At 44.3% G+C, this 12,508-nt stretch overlaps 1 protein-coding gene across 3 annotated transcripts in view; it reads right to left on the bottom strand.

The window, feature by feature from the left end:
• Window positions 1-12,508, bottom strand: part of LOC115356199 (pleckstrin homology domain-containing family G member 1) — a 76,716-nt gene that overhangs the window by 14,504 nt on the left and 49,704 nt on the right. For all 3 annotated transcript variants that reach the window (XM_030047266.1, XM_030047268.1, XM_030047267.1), the window contains exons 3-4: window positions 5,964-6,064; window positions 4,090-4,159 (exon numbers count right to left, since the gene is read on the bottom strand). In XM_030047266.1, coding sequence (XP_029903126.1) covers window positions 4,090-4,159; window positions 5,964-6,064 — 171 coding nt within the window. The remainder of the gene's footprint in view (window positions 1-4,089; window positions 4,160-5,963; window positions 6,065-12,508) is intronic.

Raw genomic sequence — 12,508 nt, 5'->3', positions numbered from 1 at the left:
CTCTTTATTTCCTCTCTTCATCTCACGCCGTCTCGCTTTTTCAACCACCGTGTCCTGCAGATGAACCCCCACCCCCCCTCCAACGCACACAAACACACACACACACACACACACACACACACACACACACTGTTGCATAACCTGGAAGTCTAATTGAACTCTATTTGTGTCTATAAATATGGCAAGTTGGTTCTGACACAGGATGCGGACAGCTATCAGGAAACAGCATCATAAACACACAGGGCAGATGACAGGACCCTGTCTCCCGGTTCATGATGTTCAAACATACACACACAAACACACACACACATACACCAAAGCGGACATTCACACACGCTTGCCAACATGTGACAGCATAGCGAACATACAGTATGTATAGAACTGGATATTATGTTGGTGTGGGTAAATATACATTTCTATTCAACCCTGTGCAAACAATCTTTCCTTCCTACAATGGAAGGAAAACAGTGTATCCACCATAAATATACATTTAGATAGAACACACACACATTCACACACGCACAGACACACTCGTGTTTTGGTTGCCTGAGGTGCTCCGTGGGAAGGGATCTAAATTGAAGAGCAGAGCTCCCCTTGTCTCCAGCAGTCTGCCGCCACAAACCAGGCCTAAACACAACCAGATGTGCCACCATCGATTTCTGATGACACGCACACACACACACCACACAACACAGACACACACTCCTAATACCCTTCGGCACCAAGCGCACAAGACCAAAACCACAAGACACATTCAGTCCTATGGAATAAAGATTTGTACTGAGCATGCATGCAGGCGCATGACCAGAGACTCAACACACACACACACACACACACACCATCACAGACCTGCACACACTCTTTGAACTTAACCAGTAAACCAGCAGTCATTTGAATAGCTCAGATCTATAATATACTTCTCCTTTAAAACTAAATAAAAACTATAATAAATCATATAATCACTATATGCAAACAGTGCAGAGGTCTGAACGCTGCATTCTGGCTCCGAAACACATCACCAACGTTCGTAAAGATCAAAATCAACCCTGAATCCTCTGTGCAGCATCGAGATCTATGGCGAATTTCTGCTTTGATTAGTAGGAACATGTGATTAACAGTGGCCAATAACCACCACATAAAAATACACTTCTGGATCAGATTGCATCAGCGCTCACTTATCATCATCATGACGACGGTTATGAGATGAGGCAACAGTCTTTGCTGCTGCAGCTGCGATGTGTTCAGACTGGACTGGACACGGCGATAGAGTAGCAGCAATAAAACCTTATGATCTTGTTTTAATTGTGCCCTCTGTGCTTGAGTCAGCGTGTCGCAACCCATAAAACGCCTTAAAGGCTTACTCAACGCATTTCACAGCGAGGACCCAGTCAAACCGAGAGGAACATCAGGATGGATAGCCAATTATCTGAAAGAGGAGAGGAGATTTACGACATTTTCGGTCTCCTCTTCAAACACTCTGCTGGGTTGTTATTCTCATCTGACTGCTAGGACTAGTGTAGTGTTAGCGGTGTGTTTGTGTGTGTGCGTGTCATGGTCAAGGTTGGGAAGTAACGGTGTTATTTTATCCAGAAGATAAAATTCAACCATCAGTATCAGCCCTCATTACATTTTGAAACATGGTATTGATGGTTACAGTTACTTTGTACTGGTGACATTAGAACTGGTCATGAATTTTTCATGTTCAAAGCAGACAGCAGAAGGAAATGAACAGTGGAACAGTGGAAGGTAAATTGTGCCTTTGAGTTACAAAAGCCTTGGCAGCATCCAAAGAATCAACATTCAATTTAAAAAAAAAAAAAAAAAAAGTTTTTATTTTTTTATTTTTTTTATTATTTTATTATTTATTTTTTTATTTTTTTATTTTTGCACAATAAAAGCAAAACATCAGAACAAGAATGAAATAACAAAAGATTGTGCAGGTGAGATACAGAAAACCCCTAGGGGCTTATAAGAGAATCCCACCTCAAAATTTGATTACATAAAAAAATGTCAACAAACCAACAAAAAAGAGCAAATATACATTAAGTCAATGCAAATATATATTAAATCAATGCAGTAAATGTGTGTAAAATGTGTGTAAAGGTTAATAATTGTTTCAAGCTTGTGTTAGCTTTTCAAACGTAATGCTAAATTTACATCCTGTGGTGTCGCTCAACACACTCAGTATTCTGTCATAATGCTCGGATGTCAGTACAGCACAGCTTCACGCGCTTTTCAATGCTTTTCATGCTTGTTACTTTTTTTCGGTGTGGTAACGGATTACATTGCTGATTACATTTACAACTTGTATTCAGTATTCAGGAACTAAAAACCCCTCCAGGGTGTTCCATCCAGCCCCGTTGACAGCAGCTATAAAGTGAAAGGCTGTGGTTTTGTGGTTTTTCTGGGCTTCAGTGACCATGACTAACCTTCAGCATCACACACAAGAGTTCTGGTTACTGATCCGTTACAGGCCTTTTTACCAGAAGTCTGCCTGATTAATAATGAAATGTATAACACAAGGACACTCAGACACACACATGAACACAAAAGTCTTTGGGAGGCTCGGCCTCACAAAGGGGTGTGATGGCCGGTGATGACTAAGTATTTCCAGACAGTGGCCTGGCTACTGACCAAACGCTGCTTTTTATGACCTTATTAAACCTACTTCACTGACACATACACCCACCCACACACACACACACACCCTTACACATACATATGTGAATGCACACATGTACAAAGACATTCACACACAGAAACATGACGAGCAAAAAAAAAAAAAAAAATCTGTCAGCGGGATGGGATAATCACACTTGTTTCCAGTTAAGTGCAGTCTCACCTGTTTTGGGAATTCTGGGAACAAGTATAAATACGTTGAGACAGATGAGTTCAGTAGTATCAGGAAACATGATAGATAATTCGAGAAAAAGTTGAGTAAGTGACTAAATGGGATGGAGATTTTCTGCGGTGGAGATGTAGTCAAACCGCACTGTAAACACCATCGGGAAACCAATCGCTTGTGCCTCCCGCAGGATTTAAAGTGAGTGGGAAAAATGGAAGGCACTGACTGGCTGAGTTTACAAAAAAAAAAAAAAAGGGGGAAAAAAAATCACCTGCATTTCCAGGCAAGGCTTTTCCACCTTCCATGGAAGCTATTTTAATTAGTCCATTACAACATGTCTACATGCTGATTTGTTTACGGATTTCACTTTAATTGCGTGGAGTGGCGTTGCGGGCTGCTATAAAACTGCTGTGTCTCAACAACAGCTACTGCATTTAGGGAGTCTGAGACGCTGAACGCCTTGGTATATGAGTTTTTTTTTTTGTTTTTTTTTTATACACGGGTCAGCCAGCCGCACTGTGTTATTGTGTGTAATTGTGGTACGGAGAGGGGGAATGTAAAGTTATAGAGGAAGCGCCGGAATGCAGCACATTATCATGGGACATGATGAGACAATTATTTTTACGGGGCATGGAGGGGCGAGCCGCAGAAACGGAGAGGAAGACTTGGGACGTATATGACACACACACACACACACACACACACACAGAAGGCCTAGTGATACTGTAACCAGAGTTGCTGAGTCCGTTTTTTTTTTCTTGTTGAAACACGACGGCCTGCCCCCTCCTGCCTTTCCCAGTAAAAGGTGATTATATATTTGGACGGTCCTTAAAATTCCTCTGAAATTCTCCTTCCTCCTGCACTTGAGACTGACATTCCTGCCACTGTGTCTCTTCCACCATAAAAACAAAAAAAGAAAAAGAAAAAAGCAAAACACTGACACCCTCGTGACCTCTGCACATCTGTCTGACTTTAAACAGGGATCTGACTCTTCATTATTCGTTCTACATCTTATTACGGGAACCCAGCTCTCATAATAGCACAGCGCCTGTTTCTCATTTTCTCTCTTCTGTATGACTGTGCGTGCGTGCGTGTGTGTGTGTGTGTCTGAACCAGCTGTTTGGACAGGTTTCAACAAGCAGGGAAAGGAGTGTGCACGTAGTCAGGCTTGGGGGGGGAAAGGCAGACAGACGGACCGGGGGAGCAGGGACTGGACGGGGCGCTGACGGGGTGAGCGGCTTTACCTTGGCTACGAAGCACTCGGCGATGGCCACGGGGTCGGCATTGCACTTCTCGAGGTCGTGAAGCAGGTCTCTGAAATACACACACACACACGCAAACTGGTCAGAATAATCAGCATTTGATGTGAAGTCAATAAGCACACATGCAGCCGTGCACCTTAAAAAGGAAAAACTCAATTTGTAATCGTAAAGTCATCATTAAAGTGCTTTTTAAAATGATTATTATCACTCTCGGGTGTAAAAAAAAAAACATTAGACTACAAGAATATTAAAATCCTTTCTATGCAGAGAGACTTATCAACTGATTCCTACTGAGAAAATGAATGGTTCTGGAGCGATCCAATCACAACACCCCCTTTTTATTCCTCCCACCCACGTTGGATTGGCTCTTTAGCTGCACCTGATATCCTCTGCTAGACTCAACAAACCGTGGTGAGTGACACTGACATTTCCCTTGTTAGCACAGCATGCCGACTCTGAACCGTTCCTGGATTTAATGTTGCGTTCAAAGACCGCAGTCGCCCAGTTTAAACTTCCCCGTTCCCACCGGGGCGCGTTCAAGAACAAAACGGCCAACGTGACCACCCACAAGTGAACACAGCTTACTCTTCTGATTTCTGTGAAGCAAACGACAGTGAGTGAACTGAACAACACCGAGGAGAGAGGAGAGAAGAATTAAAAGGTCATTTTCAGCGTGTTCTCACTAGAGCCAAAGCTTTACTTGTGTATTTTTCGGTCCCCAACTCCCAAGTAGGAGTTCCCATTGGGAGGGGTGCTTTTTCCTAATGGGACCAACGGGACCTGGGATTTCTCCCCGTTCCAAGGACGCCTCGAACGCAGCATTAATCCACCATTATGCCCTGGGATATTTTTACCAATCTAACTTGATATCAGTGATAGCAAAGTGTTTCACCCTGTAATGGATTTTATTACTGTCACTGATTTTAAGGAAATCTCCGATCTTGGTGGATGATGAAGACAGAAGTCAAGTCGAAGTTCACATTTCTGGCTGGGTTTAGCCTCCCTGTGCAGAACATTTCTAACCCCTTTCCAGAGCATTTCCAGTCCACATGTGTATTGGACACTTCACAATCACTTCTTGCTTCAGTCACAGGAATAAAAACTGCTCTCCCACAATTCATTGTTCAAAACAATTGTATTAAATGTCAGGGGCAAGAGTCACCCTGGGCAGAGAAACCAGGTCCTAGGGCAGGTTCTTCTGAACAAATGAGAAACTTCCATGAATTGAAACAGGCTGGGAGTGAGACTCTGTGTGTGTGGGTGTGTGTGTGTGTGTGTGTGTGGGTGTGTGTGTGTGCATGAATGCACCTTCCCTCGATGGAAAAGGGTCATTGGTGAAGTTATTGTTTCATGGCTAAAGCATGAGGTCATTGTGACTGCGTTAAACTGCTCTTAGGCTTCTTATTTTTTTCCTCCTGGTTTTTCTTTTGGGCGACAGCAGAGAAATAAATGGTGGGGAGGAGAGGGTAAATGTGTGTGTGTGTGTGTGTGTGTGTGTGTACAGACCACAGTGGCTGGTGCTCGCCCAGCCACCTTGTCTGAATACATTGTCTGAACACACACACACACACACACAGCTCAGAGCGGTGCCGGGGAAGCCAAATATGCAGACAGAGACTGAACGCACACTCACACACACGCGCGCGCACACACACACACCCACCCACCCACACACACACACACACACACACACACCTGAGAGCCATAACAATGCTGTTCCCTGAATTCAACAGGTGGCTCAACCCAGTTTCACTTAGCAGGGCTTTGTTTGTTGGGTCTGGGAGAGACAGGAGCCTGTTCATGTTGATGTGTGTGAGTAGAGTGTGTGTGTGTGTGTGTGTGTGTGTGTGTGGTACCTGTTAAAGTGGTAGATCTCTCGGATGTTGCCGAATAGAGAGCCTTTATCCTCGGCACTCAAGGCCAGGCGAGACTGGTTACTGATACACTCCAAGTAGTCCTGAGAGAGAGAGAGAGAGAGAGAGAGAGAGAGAGAGAGAGAGAGAGAGAGAGAGAGATCAGAATAAAATAATTGAGTTGATGGATTTTTTTCATATGTGAGAGGAAAAAGGACCGTCTTACATTATTTCATGTTTTTATTTAATGGACATACAATAAAATCAAACTGATCCTAAAAAGAAAAAAATCCTTAAACTGAATCACCAGTGCACACACACATGTACCAGGTCTTACTCTCACAGTTGCACCTCACTATCTCGCAGCTAAAAGTTGATTCTTAATAATATTGTTTTCAATAAAAAAAAAAAAAAAAAAAAAAAAAAAAAAAAAAACTGCAACACTTGAAATCACAAACAGGAGGATTTATAGACTCAAACTTTAAAATTAATGTTTGTACTTATTCTACGTAACATTTGTCAGAGGTTTAACAGCCCCAACTTAAATTGGCCTTTGGCTGTTTTGATTATTGCAGCTTCAATTTAGCCAGAACACACACACACACACACACACACACACACACACACACACACACACACACACACACACACACACACACACACACACACACACACACACACACACACACACACACACCGCCCCACAAAAATCAGCATGTTACTTTTCTAATCCCACTACTTCACTTTGGGCCACTTGACTCTACTTTGTGCTACTTTGTCCTGATAGCCCAGTGGCCGAGAATAAAACTCAAACTGTGTCCACGCCTCATTAGCGTTGTGAGTGACGTGCACGTATGAATAGCCCAAGTTTTCCAAATTTTGCCTTGTGTGAACTGCTTCGGAGCTTTTTCTTGTGTCGTTTAAGACTCGGGGCGCTAAAGTAACAGAAACGGCGAGATTCGTCCGTGTCAAAAATGTTGTTCTTTTATAAATGGGGATTTCTGGCTCCGCTCAGGAAGATTGAACTCCTTGGATCTTATCGGCGCCTCCATCGGAGCCGTAAGTCACGACTGCTGATACGAGTGGAGGCGATTACACAAGAGCCACGGGTCTCCGTCTGCCCTGCACGGAGAAAGTGAGAGGCGGCGAGAGAAAGACAGATATCCTCTCCCAACAGTTTCCCAACAACACAGGCTCCTCATTATACATGTATGTATAATGAGGAGCCTGAACACTTCTAAGTACGACAGATTCACCAAAAAAAGCTGTTTTGAGGCCATTCCAATATCCAGTATCTTCCCACCCACAATGGCTGACACTGTTTTTGCATTTTTGTAGGAATCCTAATGCAAACGCAGGCAAAACAGGGTTTCAGAGGGCCTGTCTTAAGATAATTAGGCATTTGGTTAGTTAGATAAAAAGGCGGCAATCTCACAATCTGCCTAATTTTAACAGTAAAAACAATATTGGACTTATGCTGATATTGATTTTTAAAGGTGATATTGACAGATACGGAGAGTCTGCCAGTATGTTAAGTACTATTACAGAAGAAAAGAAAAGAAGAAAAGAAAAAAGTCTCTCCCCTGCTTCCCTTCCTCCATCGCCTCTCGCCTCTCGTCTGTCTCGCTGACAGATTGGCCCAGCGCTGATAGCATCTGTTCCTGCAGGCGACTAAAAAGTTGCCAGCCTGGATCCGACCCCAAACACACGCTGCCTCAACACTCCTGACACCAGCGCATACAGACAAACACAAACATGCAGTCCCAAAAAACCTCCATGCACCTGTATGCACACCTAGCCACAGGCAGGTATAGGGATAGGGGTTAAAGAAGGGAGGGAGGGGTGGCGGGGGGGCGCGGCGGTGGCGCAGTAATGGTTTTCAAACCAGAGCTCTGTCTGCAACTGGGCAGGACAGACATTACAACACCGAGAAAAGTACCAGGCTGCCCTCAGCATGTACAAACACACACCCACAGATCATTTAAAGACCCACATGCGCCGTGTGTGTGTGTGTTAGGAGGCGTACATGTTAGAAAAGGAGAGAAACTGGGGGAGAAATAGCAAGAGAGAGAGAGAAAGAGAGAGAGAGAGAGTCTGGCTGTTAAAGTCTAACTCCAGTCTGTCGCTGTGGTTTCTGTTCCTGTTTCTGGTTTCGTTATTATTAGCTATCATAACCATTATGAGCGTACAATATGATGTGCCTCACCCTGGGCAGCGTCACATTACACTGTGTTTGTTTGGACTGAGAGAGAAAGAATGAAAGAAAGAAAGAAAGAAAGAAAGAAAGAAAGAGAGAGAGGGAGAGAAAGAGAGAGGGGAAAGTGGAGGAAAAGAGAGAGATCTCAAACAGGATTTCATACCCGGGAGTTTGAGTGTGATTTTTTTTTTTTTTGTCATATCATTTAGGTCTAGTTATGATCTTAGATATTTAGGATATATAGGAGCTAATAAGCCTGTTTGTGCAATAAGTTTATCATTAAAGTTGTAGGTAGCTTGGCGGTTACATCTGGAGGTCATGTTGAGGGGTCATGTTTAGATTCGGTTGACCGTTTGAGGTAATGTGTAAGGTGATGCTTTATTAGCCACGGGGTCACGGATCTGACCTGGCATGACCTGTTCACTCAACACACTCACCCGGAGCCTGATTGAGCTTAACAATGGGCAGTGTTCAGGTCCATGCACACACACACACACACACACCTCTGAAAAGAAAACACTCCCTGCTAAGCTTCAGACATCACATGTACAAGCGTGATTTTTTTTTTCGCATGTTAACCATTAACCTTCTCAAGTGCACACTTTCTCCGATTCTCCCTCCATTTCCTACAAACCAAACATATTCCTCGCACCGCACCGCAGCGGGAAGTAATTTCCCCACACAACGCCAAGTACAAACATCCAGATCCCATTACTAAACGCCACAGACTCGCTCTCTCTCTCTCTCCCTGTCTCTCGGACTCCAACGTGTTGTTGAAGTATTCCTGCAGGCACGGGGATGTTCCCAGTTTAATCCCGAATTCCTGGTCAACATCAAACGGCCTGGCGATGCGTTCCAGGTCTGAGAGAGGAGAGCAGAGAGGAGGAGGAGGAGGGAGATCAGAGCTTTGTCTCTGGGGTTGTTTGGAGAAAACTGATTGGCCTCATTACACTCAGTGATCCAGCCAGGGACGGGCGATCACAGAGAACGAACAAACACCGAGCGCAGTCCGCACATATGGACAGCAAACAGCATGCATCGAGTGCACACAAACATAAAACGCTTTCATTGTTTTCCCGTCTTGTCCCACACACGGAAACCTACAGAGCATGTGACACACGTTATCCAAATGTACTACATGAGGGCTTTGATCTGGACCCGACCCAACATTTCCTCAAAACACCTGAGGCCCAGCATTGTCCAAGCCTGAACAGCACATTTTCTGAGCCACTAAGTTAAAATGACTTCTATTGAAAGGCCTATTTTTATCAGTGAGGCTATTTTGAACCCTATAAATGAAATACAATATGTATTTGGTTAATTAGAAAGAAGTAGCAGTAGAGGAATGACATCTAGAAACTGAGCCCACTTGCAGCTCAAGCTTGAACTAACCCAGTCCCATTGGAGACCATCAGGTTCAGGCTATGATTTAAAGGTGTAATATGCAAACTTGCTGTTAGTTTACACAAGGTAAAGCACATAATTTGATGAATGAGTCTACATGGTTTTCATCACCGGCCTGATTCACTGACACACTACTCACAAAAAGTTAGGGATATTCGGCTTTCGGGTGAAATTTCAGGATGAACCTAAAATGCATTCTAACCTTTACAGGTGAACTTAATGTGACCTTCTGTAAACTTTTGAATGCACATGTCCAACTGTTCAGTGTTTCAGTACTTTTTGCACAAGTTGCTGTTCTCTAACAAGGAGTTTAACGGCAAAATTCACATCAGGTGTTTGATGCTCCAGCTCATCGAGGTCGTATCATTAGGGAACGGCTGCTGGAGACTGGGGTACCTCAAATGGAGTGGCCTGCACTTTCTCCAGACCTGAATCCCATAGAAAACCTATGGGATCAGCTGAGTCGCCGTGTAGAGGCTCGGAGCTCTGTACCCCAGAACCTCAATGTCCTGAGGGCCGCCCTTCAAGAAGAGTGGGATGCCATGCCTCAGCAGACAATAAGTCGACTTGTGAACAGCATGAGACGTCGTTTTGTTGTGGTATATCCACCACTGTTGTTGGCTTTTGTTTCAAGAAATTGTTTGAGATGAGGAAATCACCAGTGTATGCTTCTACTTAAATGCCCTACTTTCATGATATAATATCACTGTAGCGTGAACTTTTTACATTTTCCATAAATTTCACCCAAAAGCCAAATATCCCTAACTTTTTGTGAGTAGTGTATATTGAATCATACTTATTCCACATTTTTACAAGTTGAGTCTAAAAGGTCCCCGCATCAACTAATCTTTAGATATTTTAAATAGTGCACCTTCACATTTTTAATTCACAAATACATAAACCATGCAATGAGGATAAACAAACAAAAAATGCATTCATTCTTTTTCCTCCTTTTCCACGCCGGAATCTACAGAGCAAGTGCTACAAGCCATCCAGTGTGTATATCCACACACAGAGCACGCATGCATGTGTGTGTGTTTGTGTGTGGACCACGCTCCTATTGCTGACAGATGGAACACAGGTGAGCCCACAGGAGTCTGGGTAAATATTTGTGTTTGGCCCGTCACACCCGCTTCCCCCTGCGGGAAGCGGCGTGGGCCAAGGCATTATGGGAACAGGGGCCTGAGGACTGGCTCACATGGGGCAGTCCTGGATCTGCGGCCGGCGCTTATTGAGATAATGGAGGGGTTTTGACGCTGCAGTTCCCACACCAGTGAATTTTCTTCGCAGAACAGCGAGCAAGTTCCACGTTAAAAGCTCTGTTCATGCAGATAAGTGCAATCCATCTTCGTTGCGTTCCATTCGGGTGCTGAGTGAAACCATTCATGGTGATTAAGGGGTAAAGGACGGCTAAATGGATGGCCCAGAGTATGTTATGTGTTGTCTGCGGCTGGGTGGTCTGCTTAACAGCGACTGGGAGCCTGGGCTCTGCAGAATCGAGGCAGTTGAGGGTATTAAGTGCAGCTCCTAACCTCTGCTCAGTGTTTTCCTAACCTACTTAAAACACTGTTATCTCAACTCTAAATCCCTCTCCCTACCTTCCTCCCGCTCTCCCTTTTCCTCACCTCCTCGTCCTAAAGAAGGGAGGAGAGGAAGGAGGGATAGGACAGGGTGGGACATCGATCATAGGTGACAGGCCATAACAGTGGGGAGGAAGGAAACAGTTTCTCTGACAACACGCACACACACACACACAAAAAATCCCCACCGAGCCTCAACCTCCCTCACCCTGCTTATCCCACCTCTTGAGGGTTAGCGTTTCCTGCTAGTTGGGACCCCTTTGATGACCTTTTCTGACCCCCGCTCGAAGATACACACACACACATGCAAACACACAGGTTGGCCTGTGAACTGGCAGCCCAGACTGGGAGAGAGGAAGCATTGCTGAGAAAAAAGAACATAGGAAAAAGTGGGCAAAGTTCAAAAACGTGCACAAAAAGCTCACACGCTCGTACATGCACAATACGATCATTTCCGCTCTGCGTCCTGCACACATTGTGTCTTCCTGTACGGCGATATGTTTAAGTTACACTGCAAATGCTTGCAGACGCTGTGAGAGATTCATCAAAATGCTCTTCTTCTGATGAAAACCAAAGGGGATGAATACAAAAACAATGGGGGAGGGATGGAAAGAAAAAGAGCAAGAGAAAGGGGGAAGAAAAGCCTTTGATACAAACCACTACACCCAATCTTTAACAAAACCATACAAAGCCACTAAAGCGCTGACTGGAGGCAATGTGTATCCCTGCAGTTCAAAGCCAACCTTAAAAAAGGAGTGTGTTTGTCAGTGTGTGTGTATGCATACAGTATGTGTGTCGTGCACATGTGTACGTTTTGAATGTATTCCTGTGCCTGCAGCAGCACAAAGGCACCGGTGTCATGTAACTCGGCCAAACCCCGCCTGCGAGCACAGGTGACCTTATTGTATGAGAGGTCCCCGGCAGGCAACGAGCTCCTCGTGTCACGTGTCCGAGGAGAGCCTTGCAGGAGAAACATGAAGACCTAAAGGATGTCTGTTATCTCCTGATTTAAAGCCCCCATTCCTAAACAGACCTAGGTCAAACAGCCGCTCCACTAAAACACATTTATGATGTCCCACTGCCACTCATCCCTCAACTGGGTCACTTGGTACATTTAGGCCTCTCTTTTCTTTTGGAAACATTTTACTTTGGTGTTTTTTTTTTTTTTTTAAGACTTTGGAAAAGCAGTCATATGGCACATTCACAAAGCTTGAAACCATTTGTTCTTCACGCAAGTGCTCACAGTGTCACCACTAACAATGCAGCTGTAGTAACACCGCCATAAACAGAAACACGAACCAAGACGCTGCTAATGCTGAGTCACTTACTTTCTGATTGTCGAGTTGAAAAAATGTCTTTTCTGAAAA

Source organism: Myripristis murdjan, chromosome 24 (assembly GCF_902150065.1).
Source record: "Myripristis murdjan chromosome 24, fMyrMur1.1, whole genome shotgun sequence".
Classification (NCBI taxonomy): domain Eukaryota; kingdom Metazoa; phylum Chordata; class Actinopteri; order Holocentriformes; family Holocentridae; genus Myripristis; species Myripristis murdjan.
Note: the sequence above shows the minus strand (reverse complement) of the source record. Positions and strands in the feature narration are given on the sequence as shown.